The 26,630-nt window shown below is 43.4% G+C and overlaps 1 protein-coding gene and 1 long non-coding RNA gene across 4 annotated transcripts; one reads left to right on the top strand and one right to left on the bottom strand.

Annotated features, from left to right (window-relative positions):
• Nucleotides 1-4,020: 4,020 nt before the first annotated feature.
• Nucleotides 4,021-18,822, top strand: LOC115135781 (uncharacterized). Of its 2 annotated transcripts, XR_003864527.2 has the most exons (3): nt 4,021-4,109; nt 4,454-4,515; nt 18,552-18,822. It is a non-coding gene; the product is annotated as an uncharacterized LOC115135781 (long non-coding RNA). The 2 variants fall into 2 exon arrangements; XR_003864528.2 differs by lacking the exons at nt 4,021-4,109; nt 4,454-4,515 and adding an exon at nt 17,971-18,377.
• Nucleotides 4,576-7,912, bottom strand: LOC115135780 (mitochondrial uncoupling protein 2-like). 2 transcript variants are annotated; one of them, XM_029670856.2, is made up of 8 exons: nt 7,763-7,912; nt 7,264-7,399; nt 6,753-6,959; nt 6,381-6,588; nt 6,082-6,279; nt 5,877-5,978; nt 5,596-5,776; nt 4,576-5,418 (listed from the first exon to the last, which is right to left on the bottom strand). In XM_029670856.2, exons 3-8 carry the CDS (start codon nt 6,876-6,878, stop codon nt 5,304-5,306), a joined length of 930 nt encoding a protein of 309 aa, XP_029526716.1. In that variant the 5' UTR covers nt 6,879-6,959; nt 7,264-7,399; nt 7,763-7,912; the 3' UTR covers nt 4,576-5,303. The 2 variants fall into 2 exon arrangements, with proteins under 2 accessions (XP_029526716.1, XP_029526717.1); XM_029670857.2 differs by having other exon boundaries at nt 7,264-7,370.
• Nucleotides 18,823-26,630: the final 7,808 nt, after the last annotated feature.

Genomic DNA, 26,630 nt, shown 5'->3' with positions numbered 1-26,630 from the left:
TTTAAAATATAAAACAACGTGTGGTTTTGAGAGTGAAAATCTGAAAAATCTATCGGACACTCATAGGATTTTTCCCACAGGGTGCTTTCCTTCGCTGGGCGAGCCGTTTGGGAACTTTTTGGCAAAATTAGAGTATACCCAGTTCTCCAGGTACCACTGCATAGGGCTGATGGAAAGACAGCAGTCACACACAGCATGATGTTAAAGGATAAGCAGTCCATAAACCTGGACATAACAAGCCAGTAGGTCCCAATCATAAGAATACAAAAAACACAACCATTAAAACCTCTTAAGGATGGGCCCCTTTTTTTAAATGTTCACCTAAAAAGGACATACCACAATCTAACTGCCTGTAGCTCAGGCCCTGAATTTGTTTATTAATAACTTTTCAAAACTGTGCACTCTCCTCAAACGATAGCATGGTAATATTTCATTGTAATAGCTACTGTAAATTGGACAGTGCAGTTAGATTAACAAGAATTTAAGCTTTCTGCCAATATCAGATATGTCTACCTAATCAAATCAAATCAAAATCAAATCAAATTTATTTGTCACATACACATGGTTAGCAGATGTTAATGCGAGTGTAGCGAAATGCTTGTGCTTCTAGTTCCGACAATGCAGTGATAACCAACAAGTAATCTAACTAACAATTCTAAAACTACTGTCTTATACACAGTGTATGGGGATAAAGAATATGTACATAAGGATATATGAATGAGTGATGGTACAGAGCAGCATACAGTAGATGGTATCGAGTACAGTATATACATATGAGATGAGTATGTAGACAAAGTAAACAAAGTGGCATAGTTAAAGTGGCTAGTGATACATGTATTACATAAGGATGCAGTCGATGATGTAGAGTACAGTATATACGTATGCATATGAGATTAATAATGTAGGGTAAGTAACATTATATACGGTAGCATTGTTTAAAGTGGCTAGTGATATATTTACATAATTTCCCATCAATTCCCATTATTAAAGTGGCTGGAGTTGGGTCAGTGTCAATGACAGTGTGTTGGCAGCAGCCACTCAATGTTAGTGGTGGCTGTTTAACAGTCTGATGGCCTTGAGATAGAAGCTGTTTTTCAGTCTCTCGGTCCCAGCTTTGATGCACCTGTACTGACCTCGCCTTCTGGATGATAGCGGGGTGAACAGGCAGTGGTTCGGATGGTTGATGTCCTTGATGATCTTTATGGCCTTCCTGTAACATCGGGTGGTGTAGGTGTCCTGGAGGGCAGGTAGTTTGCCCCCGGTGATGCGTTGTGCAGACCTCACTACCCTCTGGAGAGCCTTACGGTTGAGGGCGGAGCAGTTGCCGTACCAGGCGGTGATACAGCCCACCAGGATGCTCTCGATTGTGCATCTGTAGAAGTTTGTGAGTGCTTTTGGTGACAAGCCGAATTTCTTCAGCCTCCTGAGGTTGAAGAGGCGCTGCTGCGCCTTCTTCACGACGCTGTCAGTGTGAGTGGACCAATTCAGTTCACCTCCTGGGAAATGTTCTTGTTACTTACAACCTCATGCTAATCGCATTAGCCTACGTTAGCTCAATCGTCCCGCAGAGGACCCACCAATCCTGAAGAAGTTTTAACTACTTTGCGGATATGAAACAAACAGACAATCATAATATCAGTAAAAAATATTAAATTCCCAGTTTATGCTACAAAACCAACTTAATAGGAGGTTTTAAAAATAGGTTGTTTGACTCAACGTTCCTGGGAATGTCACGATCACAAGTCAGTCATAATGTGGCAAATAGGCTAAAGTATCTATTTATGTAGTAAGCTAAAAACACGGAGTCTAACGTTAGCTAGCTAGGAGGATGTCATATTATGCCATTGGAGGAGTGGGTGAGTGACTGACTTTTTCCCCCTCATATTGTTAGAAATGCAGGTGTGATTTCTACTCCGATTTCAGAGCACTCTCGTCTGAGTGTGCCAAAGTGCAGAACAGCTGATGAATTTACGAACGTGCAACACCTGCTGAATATGACTGGTGTCAATAAACTTAAACAAAAACACTCTAGAGAACATGTAAACAGCCTAACCAGCTCTGCTACAGCTGGTAAAATGGTCGGAGTGAGTTGTCCTCTTATTTGTGTCTGGAAGTAGTTAGCTAGCAAGCTAGCCAACTTTAGCCAGTTAGCTTGGGTGCTTGGTTGGGAAAACCATGCATTGGCAGGCAAGCTGCAGAAGGATAAGGAGGCTACAATTTCCCATAGTTTATCAGTGCAATTTTGAGAGCCATGTAGATGAAAATGCATTAGTTGTTGATCTTGTTGTTGTTGATGTGCATAACTGAGAGAGAGAGAGAGAGAGAGAGAGAGAGAGAGAGAGAGAGAGAGAGAGAGAGACTACCTTTTCATGGTTGTTTGATAAATAGAACTGTAAAGTTTCCAAATGTAAGAGGACTCCAGTCGCATTTAAATATTTGCAGAAATCCATTCAGGTTTACTTTGTGGCTTTTGGCGAATGTGTTCTAGTGATCTAAAGTCCCGCTGTTGCAACTGCCTGTAAACACTCGGTCGAGTTCAAAGGGAATGATGGCAGGCCCGTATGGCAAATTGCTTGTTTATATAAAGGTCTACTGTAGCTCTGATTGGCTATAGAGCAACGGTCTGTGTATACTCCGGACAAGACAAATCTTTTTCTTCTGTTTTATTTACTGCAGTGTCTATTAATTGTCCAAATGCACGGCCGCTTTTCCACTTTATTTTGCTATAGAATTTTCAGAAATGCCTTAGTATAATTCCCAAACGTTCTAAGAATCTACGAAATGTGAAAATATCTTAGGTGGTCGCTTGTCAGAAAATGTTTTTTAAAAAGTGTCATATTCTTCCTGGGGGTATATGAACATTTTCAAAAAAAGATTTAATGTTGCTAAAATTTGCTAAAATGCTGTCAGTTCCACTTTAAATGCAACAATGTTTCACACAGATAAGTTATCTTCAAAGAGATGGTAACAACAGCAAGCTCGCTGAAATAAAAAACACACTTCTACTCTCCAGATGATGATCATTTGAAACTGAATTTCTTGTTGAAATTTATTCTAGAAATGGGAGAAGCTAACAAATTAGCAACAACATCCTCTTTGATAACACCTGCTGCAGCCGCTGCAAAGTAGCCAGTAACAAAAGATAGGTAGCTAGACCATGGGAAAACTACTGCTCGCTATGATGCAATGACCTGTTGCATAAGTTTCCATAGGTTTTTGTAAAAATGTTCCCACCCATTAAGTCAAAATGTGATTGGTTGATTCCTCTGCCCAGTTGAATGGAAGATGCCTTTATCTAGCTTTATCTAACCAATGGCTGATTTAGCTAGCTAGATTTATCTCCCCAGAGACCAGCAAAGAAAAGGATTGTATCTTTTTTTCTCTTCAGTGTTAACCCTTTCCTTTCCAAAAAAACCTGAAGAGATTAAATCAGAACATAATTGAAAATAATAGTACAATCATCATGATTATTATATTATTAGAATCATTATTATATAAATCCTTAGCCCCTCTCTGAAGGTGTAGAAGGTCCATTGTTCCCCACTATGTCTGGGTTAGTAATAATTTGTAGAGTGGCTCTATTGTTCCTCAGCAGCATTTATTCACTATTCTGAATGTTTAAAGAATCCATATGTTGTTCTGCAATATGAACACAGAAATACTGGACATTTTTAACTCTTGTGGTGGTGATTTGACAACATTACAGTCATGGTCTTGTATTGGACTCACATTTTTCTCGCCTCAGTCTTGACTCTGTCTCAGACCCCATGTCCCCCTACCAGTGTTGGTCTTGACTTGGTCTCAAGTTGGACAAGATGGGTGTGTTATGAAAATAATGACATTTATAAATCGGATCAAGCTGAAGATAATATATATGGATTTACTGACTTTGGACTTAGCCTTAAGTCTAGTCACAGGATTGGAGCCCTGACTACCACCACCTCCACACATGGTTCATCATTGAGTCTCTGGCTTTATCAGCAATCACAGGCTGAGAAGGGCCGTCACTGGGAAACAATCAGCTTCCTCAACTGACACAAGCTGCCTTGTTGATAACAAGGACACATAACAACGCATGGCTGTAATGACCAAGCTCCTTGAGAGGATCAGTAAGTGTTTTACTTTAAAACATGAAATTATATTAAAAACAATTGAGTGCATGATGCATGTAGAATCAGTTGGTGCTAATAGAACTTTAAGCATTTCCTCTGTTTCTGGCATAACTTTCCTCTGCTGTTACGTGTCTCTCAAATATTATGGAAGAAGGTATTTGGTTCACTAACGTCAATGGTTTGGGTCTGCAGTTTTAAATCTCACTTAGCACACTATTGTATGTGTATGCCACTCTAAAGTAAGGATAAAGAAAGTATAAAGATGCTCCATTTTGTAAAAGAAAGCACGTGTGTATCGAGTGAAGTCTCTGCCCCACTTACACGCCCATTTTTTTTTTCAGGGGTCAAAATCGTATTTTACAGAGAGAAGATTGATCCCATTAGATAAAGAGCTGTAAGTGAGGTTAGTTCTATACTTCTCTACCATTTAGAATGTAATTTTAAGTCCAAAAAGGCAACCCAATTGGGGGAAAAAGTGCAGCTTTATTTATGTTTTAGGTCAACCGAATGTATTGCATTTGCATTGGAATATACATAATTCATGACCTGATAATGAGATATCGACCAGCGATAAACCAAGCTTTCACATCTTAATGAGAAAACGCCACATGTAAACAAATAATACATAGAAATATAAACAACTTCATTATAAGCGCACAACTGTAAACATTTCTTTACACAGTCAAAGAAAAAGAATGAGGGAGAATAAGAGGAACGGTCTATGGCTCCGCTCCACTATCTAAAAGTGGCCATTGTTTCACAGGCCAATTGCTACCAGTCCATTTTACATGGGCCCCGTTTGGGCCTTACACCATAACATGTATAGTGGTGGATAATCCTACCACAGGAGGCTGCTGATGGGAGGACGGAGCATAATAATGTCAGGAATGGAGCAAATGGAAGGGCATCAAACACATGGAAACCATGTTGGATGTATTTGATACCATTCCGCTCCAGCCATTACCAGGAGCCTGTCCTCCCCAATTAAGGTGCCACATACCTCCTGTGAATCCTACATATCTGACTCTCTGGCTTTAAAAATGAACATATGTCACCACTGTTAGAAGCCCACTCCAGAAATCCATTTCATGGAACAATGGGGGAGAACAGGCGTGATTTCCACTGTGCTGTGGTGAAGCATTCATGCCTGCAAGGCTCAGTCCAGAGAAACATTAGAAAAATAACAAAAAATCAGAATGGTGACTCCCAGGAAGTCTTTGTTCTCATCATAGTCCTCTTGATCTGCTCATAAGACACAAACATCACAATGTTCCAGGACCCCAGTCGCAGGAAGGAGGGCACAAACCTGTGAGAGAGTGGAAAGGAGATGCTATTATAGCTGCGTAGCAGACAGGTGTTTTCAAATCAAAGTTTATTAGTCACGTACACAGTTTAGCAGATGTTATGCAGCAGTTTTCCGTTCTAATCTAGGATAATGTCATTCAAAATGTTTTCTAGCAAGCCTTAATGATCAAACTCTTACCCCTTGTAGAAGGCTGTTGGCCCCTCCTTAGTCAGCATAGTGTAGGCACAGTTAATTGCGCTGCTGTACTGGCCTGACGTTGAATTCATGAATCTGGTCTTAACCACATCTACTGGTGATGCGACAATGGTGGTACATAACCCTGCACTGAGCGCAGCCGTGAAGTGGCATGGAAGGTTATCTGGGGGAGAAATATCAAACATACATGACATTGACATTACATAGCTACATTAATATGTTATGTAACACAGTTCTTGGTCAAAACTAGAGAGTAACCTTACCCGTCATTAGGTCGTACTTCAATATGAGTTCCTTGATGATGTCGTAGGTGACCAGCTCGCAACAATTCACAATGGCATTGCGCGTTATATTCGGCATGCAGCCTGGAACAGAGGAACATAGATTTAAGTACGTTTTTTGTTCTCAGTTGCTCTAATATTTTCAGGACAGGCATTTTTCCTTCCTGACTGTGAGATTGCTACCAACCTTTCCAAAGGCCCCGCACCCCTTCATCTCGGGCGATGGTCCGATAAGCGTCCATAGTACCGTTGTATCTCTTCACCCCGTCAGCCAGACGTACTTGAGCCTGGAAACGCACCTTGACCACGTCTGTGGGCTGAGCAAACATCACAGCCATTGCTCCGGTGGTGCAGCCTGCCATGAGCCGAGTAACGATGCTAGCACCTGAAGAGAGGTGTGCACAGTTAGTTATGGGTCCCCAATAAATTAAGTGTATAAGATAGAGGTCAGCACACGTTAGGTTATATAGGGGTTGTAAAACCTACTGTCAGAGCCATGAGTGTAGAACTGCTTCATGGAATCATAGAGGCCGATACGGACGGAGGCGAAGCTCATCTGCCTCTGGAGCCCTGCCACCAGCCCGCTGTAGAGGCTCCTGGCCCCCTCCGTACGCACCATGGTGGTGATGGTACCAAACACACCCCGATACCTCACAGCCTGGGCCCCATGCCCCAACTGAGCCTCCCCTTGAATCTGGAATACAAAGTAGATAGGATTGCTGACACCTGACTGGGGGATGTTCACCACGGCTTGCGCTCCCTCACATTCAATCTACATTTTAACTGATTTGTACAGATTTAATGTTCCGTTTTAATCAAGGCCACCTAGCCTGCCTCTCATCCATCCACGCCCCTCACCTGTAGTCTGACTTTGGCAGTATCCAAGGGGAAGGTCACAAGGTCAGCGATGCAGGCTGCTGTACCTGCACCAACAAACTTGACAGCCGTCGTTGGCGCCAGGTCTGTGGGTTTTATTGCAACCATAGCTGTCCCGGAGATGTGTTGCTTGAGTTCAAGACAATCAGTTCAACAGTAGAACAACAAGGATCAGCCTGCTGATCAACTCTGTGGTTAACAGAGGGGACAGGGGACAGAAATAATGATTGGATACTATATCACATCACACAGAGGTATTTTCATGAAGGACAGGTGACCACTTGCATTTCACCATTCCATTCCATCATATATGAATTTGCACATAGACTTGTCTGTTTAAGATTACTGCTGCTAGCATAGTATGTTCATCCAAACTGACATAGTGTACTTGCATTGTAGCTATACAGAGAATGGTGCGGTCAATCATCTCCCCCTGCTAAGCGGGACATGCAAGGTTTTCTCATACAGTGCAGCTCTCAGTGGGATGTAGTACCTGTCAGTGAGCGATATTGATGAGGAGAATCTTCAAGTCTCTTTCACAGGTAAATTTCTTGTTTGGAGGTGTTTTCCTGATGAAATGCCTTGGTCCATAAAATCTGCCTGGAGACAGCAAAGCAGCATGCCACTACCTGTGAACATCAACAAACTTTCATTGATTATTATGATTATGACTATAATGATGGTAAAGTATGACTTTATCTGGCATGAAATATGATAACTTTTCTATTACAACTTAAAATGCTACCATCATTACAGTTGCTGCTAGTCCTACCATAGGCACCATTTCTCCTTATTTTACCATCAAGTAGACCTACTGTTGCTACTTCTATTTAAATTTAAAACAATTTTAACTCAACAAAATAACCTAGTTACTTGTAAAACAAATTGTCACAAAAATACATCTATAAGTGCAGGCTATAGAGTCAAGTGTAGGTTAAATGATTCAATGCTCTTATTCTGTCATATATCAAGCAATTAATCTGTATATTTACCTCTTGGAATTTTGTTTAAAAAAATGTAATCCAATATATGACCGCAAAAATAAAAATTAATCCTCAATTTGTTTAATCCTGTTGTGTTTTGCGCCTTGCTGTTTCAGGGTACTGCACTTTTACAAAAGCACTCCTCAATTTATAGGCTCGTTTTACATGCTGCAGCTCAGGCATACCGTCAAACTGCGTAGTGAGTCACACATGCTATGTTTATCTCAAGTCAAGTGTTTATGGTAGGACAACAAGTTCAGGTCGTGCGTCTTGGGCTGTTGTTTACTGTATCTGCATCTAAACTTGTGAAGTTGTACATTATGCAATGGGCCATTTCAAACATGCTCTTCACAGGTTATTAGGCTGAATTCAAGCCTGCATGAGACCATGTTTTTATCCAAATTATTTAACCTATTTGGTGAATTTCTTAAAATGTATGCTGTCTCACTAATGTATGCCTTTGTAAATAACACATCCAAAAATAATAGGCCTACAATATCTACATTTAGTATACAAGGAACAATATGGTTTGAAAATTATTCAAACCATTATAGGCCTCATTTTCTTTTTTCAAACACAGATCTAACAGCTGTGTACTGAGCTATTGAAATAGGCCTACATTTAATGTCAAATAGGCTATAGAATTTTTATTTATTTAGAAAAACATTTTTGTTCCTAAACAGCTGTGTGCTTAATTTATTCACATGATGAAATAACATTGACACATCATCTGTCACCTCTTTAACACAGAACATTTATTTACATATTACCTCCTAGTATCCTGCTTACATCTTAAGCACATTCATGTTATTGGTCACGGGTTGTATAATAGGTGAGAGTCTAGCCAATCAGGCGGAGGGGCTTGTCTGGATTCCAAAATTGCTCTTCCTTTTTTTTTTTTTTCAGTCAGTGAGTGCAGAACTCTCACTACTCTGTCCTATGCTGCGTTCACTGGCTAGTCGGAAATGTCTGAGTTTTCTAGTTCCGACCAGTGGCAACCCGTTATTCAAGGCAGGTTCATTCAGGGCAGGTTTTTTGCCTGTTTTGCATGTTATTTTGGCATTAATACATGTCACATATCAGTTTGCAAACAATGAAAAAAAAACAATAAAAATCATCTTTTTTGAGTAAGGCAGCTTCAAAATGCCATTGTTTCAGCCTAGCTCAGTGTTTTCTGTGGTGGGGCAGCCAGTGGAAAATACAGTGCGTAGGGGTTGGTAATGTTCTCTAGTTGCGCCGTGATTGGCTCGGTGTTCTATCACTCATGGGGACACTGTCACTGCAAAATATACGGGGAGAGCTAGAAAATTCAAGCCCTTTGGGTGCTGCTATAGAGTTACATTAGAAGTGCCCATCCAAGAATGCTCAAGGTCATTGGCCACAGATAAAACAATGTCAAATCACATTATATCTACCGTAGCTGTGCTTGGACTGATCATGTCAACATCATACTTTCAAAATCTTAGACAAGCAGTCGTCCTGAATCACATCGACAATCTACTGGCACATCCTTTTCAATCCTTGTCTTACGAAGAGTGCTCATAGGCCATAAGCATTACACAACAAGTTGGAAATCGCAAATTCAACAATGACTGGTTTGGAAGGAATCAGTGGCTAACTGCAAGCGTTGCAAAGCAATCACTAGCCTGCCCATCAGTGGAGTAGGCGTGTGATCCAAGTCTGGGATAAAGGGTCTCTTTCTCAAGCTTAAAAGGATAAACATTCAACACCATGGGTCAGAAAAGGTTGAATACTTTGGCCATGCTGTCAATACAGCATGACTTCTGCCCCGTTCAAAACAACTGGAAACTTGAGTTCAAGACAACTGGGAACTCTGGAAAAAACTAGCTCCGACTGGGAAAATACATTTTGAATGGTCATCCAATTCGGAATTCCAAGTCGGGAACTCGGATCTCTTTCTAGAGCTCTGACCTGAAGATCACTTACGTCATGATTTAAACTTTTTCAGAGTTCCCAGTGGTCTTGAAAGCACCATAAATCCAGAGAACGTCAGTCTTTGATGACAAAATTTGTCGACAAGGACCGTCACGCCACCTTCCTGTTCAAGTGGGCACAGCACAATGGTGAGTCCAAAAATGTCTTCTATGCTGCTGCATAAATTATGTTATATGCCAGGGAGATATGTACTGTATACTGTAGCTAAGAACGTAATACTAAGTGTAAGTTGTTGTAACGGAGACGCTGGAAGTTGAAAAGCAGGTGGTGAGTTTAATAGTACAAGAAACATGGAACGAAACACAACTAATACTGCCTGGGCAATGGAACTAAGGGAGTGACTGATATAGGGGAGGTAATCAGTGAAGTGATGGATCCCTGCTGCTTCCATTTGTTGAGGCAGTATTCTGTACCGGAGATGCTGGGAGTCGTAAAGCATGTGCAGGTGCTGGTGGTGCGTTTGCAGGTGGTGCGTTTAATATTACAAGAAACATGGCCCGAAACAAAACAAGAGTAGCGTCTAAACATGAAATACATAACCAATACTGCCTGGGGAATGGAACTAAGGGAGTGACAGATATAGGGGAGGTAATCAGTGAAGTGATGGATTTCTGGTGTGCCTCATAATGAGGTGAAGGTGCGAGTAATGATGGTGCCAGGTGTGCGTAATGATGGTTGCCAGGACGAGTGGTTAGTAAACCGCCGACTTCGAACGCTGGAGAGGGGGAGCGGGAGTAGACGTGACAGTTAGTAAGCTGTTAGTTGCCATGTGCCTCACCTTAATCATTTGTTCCCTTTCTCGTTTATAGCCTACTGTTCTGACTTGGTGGTAGCCTATACCCTGTTTAAGAGAAATGTAATCATTGAATATTGTAAGAGCTTTCATTGTCTGCTTATACACCCCCTTTATTTAGGCTACGCTTCTGACTTGGTGTAAAGGGAGAATACTGTAAGAATAGCCTATGTTCTGAATTCTGTTGCTGTACATTTCAAAAGTGCTGAACCTATACTTATATTAACTACATCCATCCTAGCTCGCTCATTTATGTCTTAATCGAAATTGTGGATGTCTCTTATACGCTCGTCGTCCCCTTATGCCATAGTTTGTACATCTCAATTGTCAGTAGTAACCACATTTGTTTAAGCAAGTCAGCCATATTTATTTTATTTATTTTATTTCACCTTTATTTAACCAGGTAGGCTAGTTGAGAACAAGTTCTCATTTGCAACTGCGACCTGGCCAAGATAAAGCATAGCAGTGTGAACAGACAACACAGAGTTACACATGGAGTAAACAATTAACAAGTCAATAACACAGTAGAAAAAAAGAGAGTCTATATACATTGTGTGCAAAAGGCATGAGGAGGTTGGTGAATAATTACAATTTTGCAGATTAACACTGGAGTGATAAATGATCAGATGATCATGTACAGGTAGAGATATTGGTGTGCAAAAGAGCAGAAAAGTAAATAAATAAAAACTGTGGGGATGAGGTAGGTGAAAATGGGTGGGCTGTTTACCAATAGATTATGTACAGCTGCAGCGATCGGTTAGCTGCTCAGATAGCAGATGTTTGAAGTTGGTGAGGGAGATAAAAGTCTCCAACTTCAGCGATTTTTGCAATTCGTTCCAGTCACAGGCAGCAGAGTACTGGAACGAAAGGCGGCCGAATGAGGTGTTGGCTTTAGGGATGATCAGTGAGATACACCTGCTGGAGCGCGTGCTACGGATGGGTGTTGCCATCGTGACCAGTGAACTGAGATAAGGCGGAGCTTTACCTAGCATGGCCTTGTAGATGACCTGGAGCCAGTGGGTCTGGCGACGAATATGTAGCGAGGGCCAGCCGACTAGAGCATACAAGTCGCAGTGGTGGGTAGTATAAGGTGCTTTAGTGACAAAACGGATGGCACTGTGATAAACTGCATCCAGTTTGCTGAGTAGAGTGTTGGAAGCAATTTTGTAGGCACCCACCACCAACCACGTCCCGCCCTGAGAGGGAAAGAAAGAAACAGTAACATCTCTTACCGGTCGCATCTGCACTCGGTCCGCAGGTAGTAGGTAGTAGTACATTTCATTACATTTCATTATAGTACAACGGTTTGATTTGTCTAATCTTAGCAATTTTTCTTCTTAGCTAGCTACATTGCCGTCTTTGTATCATAGATAATTGCGTAATTATCGTATTTCGTCGTCCTAACGCAGTCTACACCGCCCTGCAGCTAGCTAGCTAGCTAACGTCTACCGTTAGCTAGTCCACCGTCTACCGATTAGCAGCACAACTTTCACTCAACTGAACGACTTGATTAGTGTAGTGTTAGCTAGCTACATAGTTGTCTTTGCTGTTTTCGTATCCAAGATAATTGTGTAGTTTAGAGTGTGTAGTTTTAGAGTGATTATCTTAATTTACCAAGGTTAGCTAGCCAGCTATTCGTCGTCCTTAACGTAACAGAACTTCCGCACTCAACAATCCGGTCGCATTTCGCTTCGCTCCACAGGTAGTATCACATTTTTCATTTCATTACAGTAAAACGGCTTGATTTGTTTGATCGTAGCTAGCTACATAGCTAGCTACATAGCCGTCTTTGTATCAAAGATAATTGTGTAGTCTTGAGCGATTTCCTAGGTTAGCTAGCCAGCTATTGTCGTTCTTTTAACGCAACGTAACGTAAATCAACACTGCTAGCTAGCCAGCTAGCCCCGAATAGCAGCACAGTAGCACAGTAGAAACCATTACACTCAACGGAACAACTTGATTAGTGTAGTGTCAACAACGCAGACACTGCCAGCTAGCCTACATAGTCAACAACGCAGCCTCTGCCAGCTAGCCTACTTCAGCAGTACTGTATCATTTTAATCATTTTAGTCAATAAGATTCTTGCTACGTAAGCTTAACTTTCTGAACACTCGAGACGTGTAGTCCACTTGTCATTCCAATCTCCTTTGCATTAGCGTAGCCTCTTGTGTAGCCTGTCAACTATGTGTCTGTCTATCCCTGTTCTCTCCTCTCTGCACAGACCATACAAACGCTCCACACCGCGTGGCCGCGGCCACCCTAATCTGGTGGTCCCAGCGCGCACGACCCACGTGGAGTTCCAGGTCTCCGGTAGCCTCTGGAACTGCCGATCTGCGGCCAACAAGGCAGAGTTCATCTCAGCCTATGCCTCCCTCCAGTCCCTCGACTTCTTGGCACTGACGGAAACATGGATCACCACAGACAACACTGCTACTCCTACTGCTCTCTCTTCGTCTGCCCACGTGTTCTCGCACACCCCGAGAGCTTCTGGTCAGCGGGGTGGTGGCACCGGGATCCTCATCTCTCCCAAGTGGTCATTCTCTCTTTCTCCCCTTACCCATCTGTCTATCGCCTCCTTTGAATTCCATGCTGTCACAGTTACCAGCCCTTTCAAGCTTAACATCCTTATCATTTATCGCCCTCCAGGTTCCCTCGGAGAGTTCATCAATGAGCTTGATGCCTTGATAAGCTCCTTTCCTGAGGACGGCTCACCTCTCACAGTTCTGGGCGACTTTAACCTCCCCACGTCTACCTTTGACTCATTCCTCTCTGCCTCCTTCTTTCCACTCCTCTCCTCTTTTGACCTCACCCTCTCACCTTCCCCCTACTCACAAGGCAGGAAATACGCTCGACCTCATCTTTACTAGATGCTGTTCTTCCACTAACCTCATTGCAACTCCCCTCCAAGTCTCCGACCACTACCTTGTATCCTTCTCCCTCTCGCTCTCATCCAACACTTCCCACACTGCCCCTACTCGGATGGTATCGCGCCGTCCCAACCTTCGCTCTCTCTCCCCCACTACTCTCTCCTCTTCCATCCTATCATCTCTTCCCTCTGCTCAAACCTTCTCCAACCTATCTCCTGATTCTGCCTCCTCAACCCTCCTCTCCTCCCTTTCTGCATCCCTTGATTCTCTATGTCCCCTATCCTCCAGGCCGGCTCGGTCCTCCCCTCCCGCTCCGTGGCTCAACGACTCATTGCGAGCTCACAGAACAGGGCTCCGGGCAGCCGAGCGGAAATGGAGGAAAACTCGCCTCCCTGCGGACCTGACATCCTTTCACTCCCTCCTCTCTACATTTTCCTCTTCTCTCTCTGCTGCTAAAGCCACTTTCTACCACTCTAAATTCCAAGCATCTGCCTCTAACCCTAGGAAGCTCTTTGCAACCTTCTCCTCCCTCCTGAATCCTCCTCCCCTTCTCCCCCTCCCTCTCTGCAGATGACTTCGTCAACCATTTTGAAAAGAAGGTCGACGACATCCGATCCTCGTTTGCTAAGTCAAACGACACCGCTGGTTCTGCTCACACTGCCCTACCCTGTGCTCTGACCTCTTTCTCCCCCTCTCTCCAGATGAAATCTCGCGTCTTGTGACGGCCGGCCGCCCAACAACCTGCCCGCTTGACCCTATCCCCTCCTCTCTTCTCCAGACCATTTCCGGAGACCTTCTCCCTTACCTCACCTCGCTCATCAACTCATCCCTGACCGCTGGCTACGTCCCTTCCGTCTTCAAGAGAGCGAGAGTTGCACCCCTTCTGAAAAAACCTACACTCGATCCCTCCGATGTCAACAACTACAGACCAGTATCCCTTCTTTCTTTTCTCTCCAAAACTCTTGAACGTGCCGTCCTTGGCCAGCTCTCCCGCTATCTCTTTCAGAATGACCTTCTTGATCCAAATCAGTCAGGTTTCAAGACTAGTCATTCAACTGAGACTGCTCTTCTCTGTATCACGGAGGCGCTCCGCACTGCTAAAGCTAACTCTCTCTCTCTGCTCTCATCCTTCTAGACCTATCGGCTGCCTTCGATACTGTGAACCATCAGATCCTCCTCTCCACCCTCTCCGAGTTGGGCATCTCCGGCGCGGCCCACGCTTGGATTGCGTCCTACCTGACAGGTCGCTCCTACCAGGTGGCGTGGCGAGAATCCGTCTCCACACCACGTGCTCTCACCACTGGTGTCCCCCAGGGCTCTGTTCTAGGCCCTCTCCTATTCTCGCTATACACCAAGTCACTTGGCTCTGTCATAACCTCACATGGTCTCTCCTATCATTGCTATGCAGACGACACACAATTAATCTTCTCCTTTCCCCCTTCTGATGATCAGGTGGCGAATCGCATCTCTGCATGTCTGGCAGACATATCAGTGTGGATGACGGATCACCACCTCAAGCTGAACCTCGGCAAGACGGAGCTGCTCTTCCTCCCGGGGAAGGACTGCCCGTTCCATGATCTCGCCATCACGGTTGACAACTCCATTGTGTCCTCCTCCCAGAGCGCTAAGAACCTTGGCGTGATCCTGGACAACACCCTGTCGTTCTTAACTAACATCAAGGCGGTGGCCCGTTCCTGTAGGTTCATGCTCTACAACATCCGCAGAGTACGACCCTGCCTCACACAGGAAGCGGCGCAGGTCCTAATCCAGGCACTCGTCATCTCCCGTCTGGATTACTGCAACTCGCTGTTGGCTGGGCTCCCTGCCTGTGCCATTAAACCCCTACAACTCATCCAGAACGCCGCAGCCCGTCTGGTGTTCAACCTTCCCAAGTTCTCTCACGTCACCCCGCTCCTCCGCTCTCTCCACTGGCTTCCAGTTGATGCTCGCATCCGCTACAAGACCATGGTGCTTGCCTACGGAGCTGTGAGGGGAACGGCACCTCAGTACCTCCAGGCTCTGATCAGGCCCTACACCCAAACAAGGGCACTGCGTTCATCCACCTCTGGCCTGCTTGCCTCCCTACCACTGAGGAAGTACAGTTCCCGCTCAGCCCAGTCAAAACTGTTCGCTGCTCTGGCCCCCCAATGGTGGAACAAACTCCCTCACGACGCCAGGACAGCGGAGTCAATCACCACCTTCCGGAGACACCTGAAACCCCACCTCTTTAAGGAATACCTAGGATAGGATAAAGTAATCCCTCTCACCCCCCTTAAAAGATTTAGATGCACTACTGTTCCACTGGATGTCATAAGGTGAATGCACCAATTTGTAAGTCGCTCTGGATAAGAGCGTCTGCTAAATGACTTAAATGTAAATGTAATGTTGTAGATGACATCGCCGAAGTCGAGGATCGGTAGGATAGTCAGTTTTACTAGGGTAAGCTTGGCAGCGTGAGTGAAGGATGCTTTGTTGCGGAATAGAAAGCCGACTCTTGATTTGATTTTCGATTGGAGATGTTTGATATGGGTCTGGAAGGAGAGTTTGCAGTCTAGCCAGACACCTAGGTACTTATAGGTGTCCACATATTCAAGGTCGGAACCATATCAGCTATGTTTTATAAAAAGGCAGTAAATGAGGCTGAATGAACTGTTTCACTGCCAGACAAGGCTCCGCTGATAACCAAGTGTAGTGATGGAAAGAAAGCTCTGGTGTTGGGACAGCTTTAAGTAGGCCCTAACAGTTTAAGGGGATCGTTTGCCACCGTTATAATGCAATGTTGTGTTGTGAAGTGGATTTAATTACATTTATTTTGATACATTGATCTTTATGGTATTTTGTATCTGTATTTTGGAATTTTCGCCCATCCCTGCTTCCTTCCACATACTCTGCACTCCAGCCTCCTTTTCTGCTCCATCACTTAACTCTTAATGCTGACTTTAGTTTAACTTTTAATATTTATTTTTCCTCTCTCCCACACATGCATGCACACGCACACTGAGCAGAAAATGTTTTTTCTAGCCAGCTGATTTTATATTTAGAAACAGTCCATACACAGATAAAATATTTCACGCAGTATGATGAGTAAATGGCAAAGCCTTATGTAACATCCATTTGCACTTCTATTTGAGTCCCAAAGAAAGGTCAAGCATCGTGCTGGCCTGGGACAGCCCTTCACTGTCTGGGTTGACTTTACTCAAATGAACCTTATACAGAGCCTTCAGAAAGTATTCATACCCATTGACTTATTCCACATTTTGAGAATGGATTTTTTTTTACATCTTACCCATCTACATACAATAACCCATAATGACAAAGTGAAAACATTTGAGCAAATTTAATTTGAGAAAATTAATTGAAAATTAAATACAGAAATATCAAATGTACATAAGTATTCACACCCCTAAGTCAATACATGTTAGAATCACCTTTGGCAGTGATTACAGTTGTAAGTCTTTCTGGGTAAGTTTCTAAGAGCGTTACACACTTGGATTGTACAATATTTGCACATGATTCTTTTTTAAATTCTTCAAGGTCTGTCAAGTTGTTTGTTGATCACTGCTCGACAGCCATTTCTAGTCTTGCCATAGCATTTCGAACTGATTTAAGTCAAACTGTAACTAGGCCACTCAGGAACATTAAATGCTGTCTTGGTTAGCAACTCCAGTTTATATTTGGCCTTATCTTTTAAGTTAGAGTGAGTATTTGTGGTTGAATCTGTGTTTGAAATTCACTGCTCAACTTGGGGACCTTACAGACACAGTAATTGTATGTGTGGGGTACAGAGATGAGGTAGTCATTCAAAAATCATTTTCAACACTATTATTGCACACAGAGTGAGTCCATGCAATATATTATGTGACTTGTTAAGCAAAGGTTTACTCCTGAACTTATTTAGGCTTACCATAACAAAGGGGTTGAATACTTATTGACTCAAGACATTTCAGCGTTTCGTTTTTAACAAATTTGTAAACATTTCAAAAAACAAATCCATTTTGACATTATGGGATATTGTGTGTAGCCCAGTGACACAAAATCTCAATTTAATATATTTTAAATTCAGGCTGTAACACAACAAATCTGGAAAAAGTCAAGGGGTGTGAATACTTTCTGAAGGCACTGTATAATGCAAAACATTTAGTGAAAAAAACATAGTTAGAGTTGAAAATACGACGGACACCCATTTAACTTGTGTTTTTTATTCGGTATATAGCGAAAGCTATTTTTATGTACACTATGCCATCGCACAATAAGTCAATTTGATGGAAACACATCTCTGGTGGGAAAATTCGCAAATTTGAGTTATGCAGATTTGTTAATATTCTCTTGAAAATCTGTTGCCAATTGGATGGAAACCTAGCTACTAACAAACTCAACTGCCACCCAATAGCACTGGAACACACCACTACACCATAGCTCTGCCTTTGTTCAAGCTCCACAAGGCACGACCACAGGAATCACAGGCATGTACTTTAGTTTGGGTACACTGTGACACGTTACTACAGGGGAGGAGAGACTTCTGATGCCACCTGCATGTCTTCTCTCTCTCTGGCTGGAACCAGTTTCCTTGACACATCCTATGACCTTTACGCACACACTCTGGTAAACAGCCACCCTACCCTCTCGCTCACAAGCCTGCCCTGCCCCCACTTCTCTTCTCTTATAAAACTGAAACTGATTCCAGACATGGCTGCCTCACACAGCTACCAGATGTCTCGTTCCCCTCCTCCCTCAGTCTACTATGTACTCTGGCTCAGGCTGGTGAAATAGATCATTCCTGCATCACTATAAATATATCGGTCAGTACATCCTTAAGAGGTTAGTAAAGCCCACTGACCTGACGAAACCTGCCGTGTGACTGGACGTTTGTGTGAGGGTGGTGTTTTGTGTGAGGCCTCCTTTGACTGCAATTCATTTCTCAGATAGTATGATACACATGTACACCTGCTCCCTCTATGGACATAAGAGATCAGAACATGACCTATGGTCTATATATGCAAACTGCAAAGTAAGATATTATCAGTTCAAATACTTTACAAACCTTGAGCACTGTCACCTTGTGTCATAGCCTCACAGGTTTGACAAGTTGCCTTATTGACTAAATGAGCGATTTGATTGGATAATGGACTGATTGATTTTACAGGTAGCATGTATTTAAACCCTGTTTTTTTCTGTGTTTTAGGTGGCTGCCCATGGGAAGTGATGCAGTCCAGAGGTCTGGCAGGTTACTGTTTGCTGGGCTATGTGTGAGATGGTTTAGGTTGTAGGACAATGGAAGTTAATAGACCATGGACAACCTGCCTCCTGGGCTTGTGTATTTTCCTCTGTTATGTTTTTGTGTTTTAATCCTGCATAGTTTTTAAAGCAATTTATTGATACAATGTAATGGAGCAGCAGAAGATTCTTAAGTTATGGAAAGAACCATGCCCTAAAATAAATGTTTTTGAAACTGATCCTTTGTCTCTACGTCACTCAACTGCTCAACCCAGATCCTAAGAACCTGGTCATTTTTCCACCTTGTGACATGTACCTAATATGCTGTAAGTTGTTTACTAAGAGGGGTGAGTTAGGGCTTCATGGAAACATCTGGGATCAAGTTTCAAGCCACTGCCCCCCCAGCAAAGCTCTCACACATGAAGACAACTAACACCTTTGCATGAGCACAACACAAAATAGAAAAATAAAGTGTAATCAATTTGTTGAAAACTGTCTCAGAGTGAGAGAGAGCTTGAAGGGATGTCTGCAGCATAGACTAGGTTAGAGGTCACTGGTGTGTAAACGAGCTGATGGTGGGGTAAGAATCTGCTGACTACCCAGCCAGGTTCCCAGACATACCAGACAATGTTCCTGTTTTCAGATGCACAAGGCTGTATCAAACACGTAGCCTGTGGAATATGGGTTTCTTTCTGCCAAGTCACGTTATTGAGTTGCACATGATTGTGTTCACACCACAATGCAGCTCAGTGTAAACAAGCTGACGGTGGGGTCGGAATCTGCTGGCTACCCAGCCGCCAGCTCTCCCCAGGTACCCACAGCCCGTATCACATTTGAGCTTACAGCAAACTTCCACCATCAGCCCCCAGTCTTTACTAGGTCAGTTGGTGGGGGTCAGAGGGCATGTAGTGGTGTAGGATGATGACCCAGCTCCACATTCTGTACCAACCCTCCCTGCACAATGACAGAAATAGTTGGGCAGTGAGACAGGCTGACAGGGCGTATTCAAGAGTGTGGCACTGGCACCATCATATCGGATCAATCGTATGAAATGGAGGTTGTTGTAGTACAGATTGTTGAACCCTTCAGTGAGAACTTTCAATTGACATTTTACATGGATTTACTCTACCACATATAAAAACTGTTTGATGTTGTACCGTATCTGATGACCATGCTACATCAGTCATCTATCCACTATGCCCACATGGCACTGACCCACCATATACATTCAGACCCCTTCCCCTTTTCCACATTTTGTTACGTTACAGCCTTATTCTAAAATGGATTAAATAAAAAAATCCTCATTAATCTACACACAATAGCTCATAATGACAAAGCAAAAACAGGTTTTTAGAAATGTTTGCAAATGTATTAAAAACAAAAAAACAGAAATTGCTTATTTACATAACTATTCAGACCTTTTGCTAATGAGACTCGAAATTGAGATCAGGTGCATGCTGTTTCCATGACCTCAGACTGGGGTGAAGGTTCACCTCCCAACAGGACAACGACCCTAAGCACACAGTCAAGACACTGCAGGAGTGGCTTCGGGATAAGTCTCTGCATGTCCTTGAGTGGCCCAGCCAGAGCCCAGACTTGAACCCAATCGAACATCTCTGGAGACCTGAAAATAGCTGTGCAGCAAAGCTCCCCGTCCAACCTGACAGCTTGAGAGGATCTGCAGAGAAGGATGGGAGAAACTCCCCAAATACAGGTGTGCCAAGCTTGTAGCATCATACACTTAAAGACTTGAGGCTGTAATCGCTGCCAAAGGTGCTTCAAAGTACTGACTAAAGAATGGGCCTGAATAAATATGTAAATGTTATATTTCAGTTTTTTATCTTTAATACATTTGCAAACATTTCTAATAACTTGTATTTACTTTGTCATTATGGGCTATTGAGTGTAGATTGAGGGGAAAAAGCTATTTAATAGATTTTAGAATAAGGCTGTAGCGTAACAAAATGTGGAAAAAGTCAAGGGGTCTGAATACTTTCCGAATGCACTGTATGCCACCGAGCCAAGCAGAGACAGACTGCCCATTGTCACAGTTCCAAGACCAGTCAGAAATGTCAAACTAACGCTACGCCAATGACGCTGGTGCATCTCAAAACTGAACTTGGATCCGCTTTACGTAGCAATGATATCCTTCGCCACCGTGGTCTTACGACATGACAGATAACTTAAACCAGTCATGACTATTAAAAATAATAATAATTTTAAAGATTCTTTCTAGCTAATTTCTTACATGATTGTATAACTAGTAAAACAGTTTTGAAGTTGAGAATGCAGTATTTAGGAAGTTTGGCAATGGTTCCGCTAGTTTAGCCCAAAGGGCCAGGGTTCTGGTCTAGAAGCACGGTTTCGACTCCTACGGTTTTGATTCGTTACTGCAGTTTAACTGACTCCCGGCCCAGAAAGAACATTTCCATACGGCCACATAGAAAGTCAGATTAGAAAATGACTAAACAATTTTGTCATCAGCTTTGTGCACAAAACATCCATTGAATTATTCAAATAATTGTCGCTGAGGCCTTTATATTCATCCAATGTCTGCCATGTTTTTGGATGACGTTGTCCCAACTCGCGCTGCTCCCTGTGCGCACTGAGTGCTAGTGCACAGGTAATGTTGGTCTGTATAAACCGGATGCAACCTGTTACCTTAACAAGTGGACATCTTGGACACAGTCTCCAGTTCTTATTATACCTCAGTCAAAGACAGTATGTAGATAGGATAAAACTGCTTCTTCAATAGAAATCCCTGATCACACTTGTAAGAGATGTCACGGCAACGTTGGCTAGCTAAACTCATGCGTAGGAACACGTCATCGGGTCTAATGGTCGTCTAGCCGAACTACGCATGAGCAGGCTGTCAAATCAAAGGCACTCATTTGATTGAAAGTTGTTTTGACAAATTTAAACGTGTCAGTTTGTCACTTTCACGAGGTTGGAGTTAAGTGTTTAAAGACATTGGCTTGAATCTAGGTTGTGCCTTTACATTTTGAGAAAATTAACTAAGAAATAATTTTTCCCTTCTCTCATTGACTTCTCAAACCCCAAACCCCGGGTTGGTCTGTTTCACAAGCGTTCCCAGAAGTCTCCTGTATTGCACCTTGGTTTAGAAACTCTGTGCCTCAGTGGATTAGCCAAGGAATACCGGGGAAAACAAATTCAGACAGGATATAGCTGGGAGCACACTAGGATAATTCAGGACACAGATTGCAGTTTTTATGCCCTGATATCAGGAACTGGCGTTGAAAAGTTTGATTAAACAATTCAGAGACTGAAACGAATATATCAGATGACAAATATTTAAGGAGCACTAATTGATATACAACTCCGAAAACAGCTGTTACTGTCAATAGTAAAACAAAGCTTAAAATGGTGTTTGAATTAACCTGAATCCTGAAAATGAATAGTGATGTTGCTTCTGGACATGGTAGACTACTCCTCCTTCTTATTTTTCAGCCCTTTTCCTTCCCCAATTGGTAGTAGTTACAATCTTGTCTCATCGCTGCAATTCCCGTACGGACTCGGGAGAGGTGAAGGTCGAGAGCCATGCGTCATCTGAAACACAACCCAACCAAGCCGCACTGCTTCCTGACACAATGCCCGTCCAACCCGGAAGCCAGCCGCACCAATGTGTCGGAGGAAACACCGTACACCTGGCTGGCGACAGCGTCAGCGTGCACTGCGCCCGGCCCACCACAGGAGTTGCTAGTGCGCGATGAGACAAGGATATCTCTGCCGGCCAAACCCTCCCTAACCCAGACGACGCTGGGCCAAATTGTGCACCGCCCCATGGGCCTCCCGGTCGCGGCCAGCTGCGACAGAGCCTGGACTCCAACCCAGAATCTCTAGTGGCACAGCGAGCACTACGATGCAGTGCCTTAGACCACTGCGCCCCTCAGGAGGCACCACCATACTATACCTGGGTATACCCTCCACTACACCACTGCACCACTCGGGAGGCACCACCATTCTATACCTGGGTATACCCTCCACTGCACCATTCGGGAGGCACCACCATTCTATACCTGGGTATACCCTCCACTACACCACTGCAACACTCGGGAGGCACCACCATTCTATACCTGGGTATACCCTCCACTACACCACTGGAACAATGTAGCACATGCTGTTCAGGAGCAATGAGGGTGAGATTGGGGCGGAAGGCTAAAATACAGAGAGAGGAAAGTGCCGAGTAAGCAAAATGGTGTTGAAAATACTTATTTTAGATGTCTTTTCCAGACATCACATGCATTTCAGGTGCTGAATGAAAGGTTGGAAGACATATTTTCAGGATGTAAAAAATATGTTTTATGCTGTTTATACAGTATACCTTAGTTGAATACACTGACTGTTAGTCACTCTGGAAAAGAGCGCCTGCTGAATGACCAAAGTTCAAATGTAAAACAAACTAGATGCGGACCAGATCCAAATCTGAACGAATCATAGATGTCTAGGCTATGTTTCACAAGTTTGATCATCACAGTACAGTACAGCTCAGTTTAGTACAGCAGAGCAGACTAAAGACATATTTTCAGGATGTAAAAAATATGTTTTATGCTGTTTATACAGTATATAGTTTGAATACAGTGACAGTTCAGTGGACAGTATGGTATGGTACAGGAGAGTATAGTTTAATTCAGTAAACAGTACAGTTCAGTACAGATCCAAATCTGGTACAGGAGATGTATAGTTTATTTTCAGTAGAGTTTGACAGTACAGTTCAGTACAGCTACAGTTTAGTACAGGAGAGTATAGTTTAATTCAGTAGAGTACAGTACAGTTCAGTACAGTACGGTATGGTACAGGAGAGTATAGTTTAATTCAGTAGAGTACAGTACAGTTCAGTACAGTACGGTATGGTACAGGAGAGTATAGTTTAATTCAGTAGAGTACAGTACAGTTCAGTACAGTACGGTATGGTACAGGAGAGTATAGTTTAATTCAGTAGAGTACAGTACAGTTCAGTACAGTACGGTATGGTACAGGAGAGTATAGTTTAATTCAGTAGAGTACAGTACAGTTCAGTACAGTACGGTATGGTACAGGAGAGTATAGTTTAATTCAGTAGAGTACAGTACAGTTCAGTACAGTACAGTTTAATTCAGTAGAGTACAGTACAGTTCAGTACAGTACGGTATGGTACAGGAGAGTATAGTTTAATTCAGTAGAGTACAGTACGGCACAGTACAGATTAATTTAGTAGAGTGCAGTCGAATACAGTACAGTACACGACAGAACAGTATAGTTTAATTCAGTAGAGTAGAGTACATTAGAGTAAAGTAGGGTACAATACAATATGTCTATGATTGGTTTAGATTTGGTCCGGTCCGGAACAAAAATCAACATTCGTGGACGTTGAAATCAAGACTGGTCTGGACTGCACCAAAAAAAGACAGAGGACCAAAAAAAGATGTCAAAAGACATCAAATGTAAAACTTAGTTGGTGTGCAGTTTTGTACTAGGGTACCACACTCTGTGCTTTTGGATTCTAGAGGCTCCTGCTTCTAATGAGGGGATTACTAGAAAGAATAGTATGGGTTTACTAGTGAGAGCAACACAGGATCCTAGTACAGAGATACAGTATTAAATAGAGACTGTTTAACTCAAGCAACGCACGCACTCGCACACCCACACCCACACCCACACTCACTCACTCACTCACTCACTCACTCACTCACTCACTCACTCACTCACTCACTCACTCACTCACTCACTCACTCACTCACTCACACACAGGAGGAGAGAGGATATATACTACATGTATGTGGACACCTGATCGTCAAACATCTCATTCCAAACTCCTGGGTATTAATATGGAGTTGCTACAACAACCTCCACTCTTCTGGGAAGGCTTCCACTAGATGTTGGGACATTTGTTTTTATTGAAATTTTTTATTTCACCTTTATTTAACCAGGTAGGCTAGTTGAGAACAAGTTCTCATTTGCAACTGCGACCTGGCCAAGATAAAGCATAGCAGTGTGAACAGACAACACAGAGTTACACATGGAGTAAACAATTAAGAAGTCAATAACACAGTAGAAAAAAAGAGAGTCTATTGTGTGCAAAAGGCATGAGGAGGTTGGCGAATAATTGTGCAAAAGGCATGAGGAGGTTGGCGAATAATTACAATTTTGCAGATTAACACTGGAGTGATAAATGATCAGATGGTCATGTACAGGTAGAGATATTGGTGTGCAAAAGAGCAGAAAAGTAAATAAATAAAAACAGTATGGGGATGAGGTAGGTAAAAATGGGTGGGCTATTTACCGATAGACTATGTACAGCTGCAGCGATCGGTTAGCTGCTCAGATAGCAGATGTTTGAAGTTGGTGAGGGAGATAAAAGTCTCCAACTTCAGCGATTTTTGCAATTCGTTCCAGTCACAGGCAGCAGAGACCTGGAACGAAAGGCGGCCAAATGAGGTGTTGGCTTTAGGGATGATCAGTGAGATACACCTGCTGGAGCGCGTGCTAGGGTGGGTGTTGCCATCGTGACCAGTGAACTGAGATAAGGCGGAGCTTTACCTAGCATGGACTTGTAGATGACCTGGAGCCAGTGGGTCTGGCGACGAATATGTAGCGAGGGCCAGCCGACTAGAGCATACAGGTCGCAGTGGTGGGTGGTATAAGGTGCTTTAGTGACAAAACGGATGGCACTGTGATAAACTGCATCCAGTTTGCTAAGTAGAGTGTTGGAAGCAATTTTGTAGATGACATCGCCGAAGTTGAGGATCGGTAGGATAGTTAGTTGTACTAGGGTAAGTTTGGCAGCGTGAGTGAAGGAGGCTTTGTTGCGGAATAGAAAGCCGACTCTAGATTTGATTTTCGATTTGAGATGTTTGATATGAGTCTGGAAGGAGAGTTTACAGTCTAGCCAGACACCTAGGTACTTATAGATGTCCACATATTCAAGGTCGGAACCATCCAGGGTGGTGATGCTAGTCAGGCGTGCGGGTGCAGGCAGCGAACGGTTGAAAAGCATGCATTTGGTTTTACTAGCGTTTAAGAGCAGTTGGAGGCCACGGAAGGAGTGTTGTATGGCATTGAAGCTCATTTGGAGGTTAGATAGCACAGTGTCCAAGGACGGGCCGGAAGTATATAGAATGGTGTCGTCTGCGTAGAGGTGGATCAGGGAATCGCCCGCAGCAAGAGCAACATCATTGATATATACAGAGAAAAGAGTCGGCCCGAGAATTGAACCCTGTGGCACCCCCATAGAGACTGCCAGAGGACCGGACAGCATGCCCTCCGATTTGACACACTGAACTCTGTCTGCAAAGTAGTTGGTGAACCAGGCAAGGCAGTCATCAGAAAAACCGAGGCTACTGCCGATAAGAATATGGTGATTGACAGAGTCGAAAGCCTTGGCAAGGTCGATGAAGACGGCTGCACAGTACTGTCTTTTATCAATTGTTGCGGGGACTTCCATTTAGCCAAAAGAACATTAGTGAGGTTGGGCACAAATGTTGGGCGATTAGGTCTGGCTCGCAGTCGGCATTCCAAATCATCCCAAAGGTGTTTGATGGTGTTGAGATCGGGGCTCTGTGCAGGCCAGTCAAGTTCTTCCACTCCGATCTCGAAAAAGCATTTCTATATGGACCTCGCTTTGTGCACAGGGGCATTGTCATGCTGAAACAGGAAAGGGCCTTCCCCAAACTGTTGCCACATAGCTGGAAGAACAGAATCGTATAGAATGTCATTGTATTCTGTAGCGTTAAGGTTTTCCTTAGCTGAAACCAAGGGGCCTAGCCCGAACCATGAAAAACAGCCCCAGACCATTATTCCTCCTCTACCAAAATGTACAGTTGGCACTATGCATTGGTGCAGGTAACGTTCTCCTGGCATCCGCGAAACCAAGTTTCGACCGTCGGACTGCCAGACGGTGAAGCGTGATTCATCACTCCAGAGAACTCCAGTTTCCACTACTCCAGAGTCCAATGGTGGCAGCTTTACACCACTCCAGAGGACACTTGGCATTGCGCATGGAGATCTTAGGCCTGTATGCGGATGGAAACCATGGAGCTTCAGCACTTCA

This window comes from Oncorhynchus nerka, linkage group LG10, assembly GCF_034236695.1.
Source record: "Oncorhynchus nerka isolate Pitt River linkage group LG10, Oner_Uvic_2.0, whole genome shotgun sequence".
In the NCBI taxonomy this organism is placed as follows: Eukaryota; Metazoa; Chordata; class Actinopteri; order Salmoniformes; family Salmonidae; genus Oncorhynchus; species Oncorhynchus nerka.
Note: the sequence above shows the minus strand (reverse complement) of the source record. Positions and strands in the feature narration are given on the sequence as shown.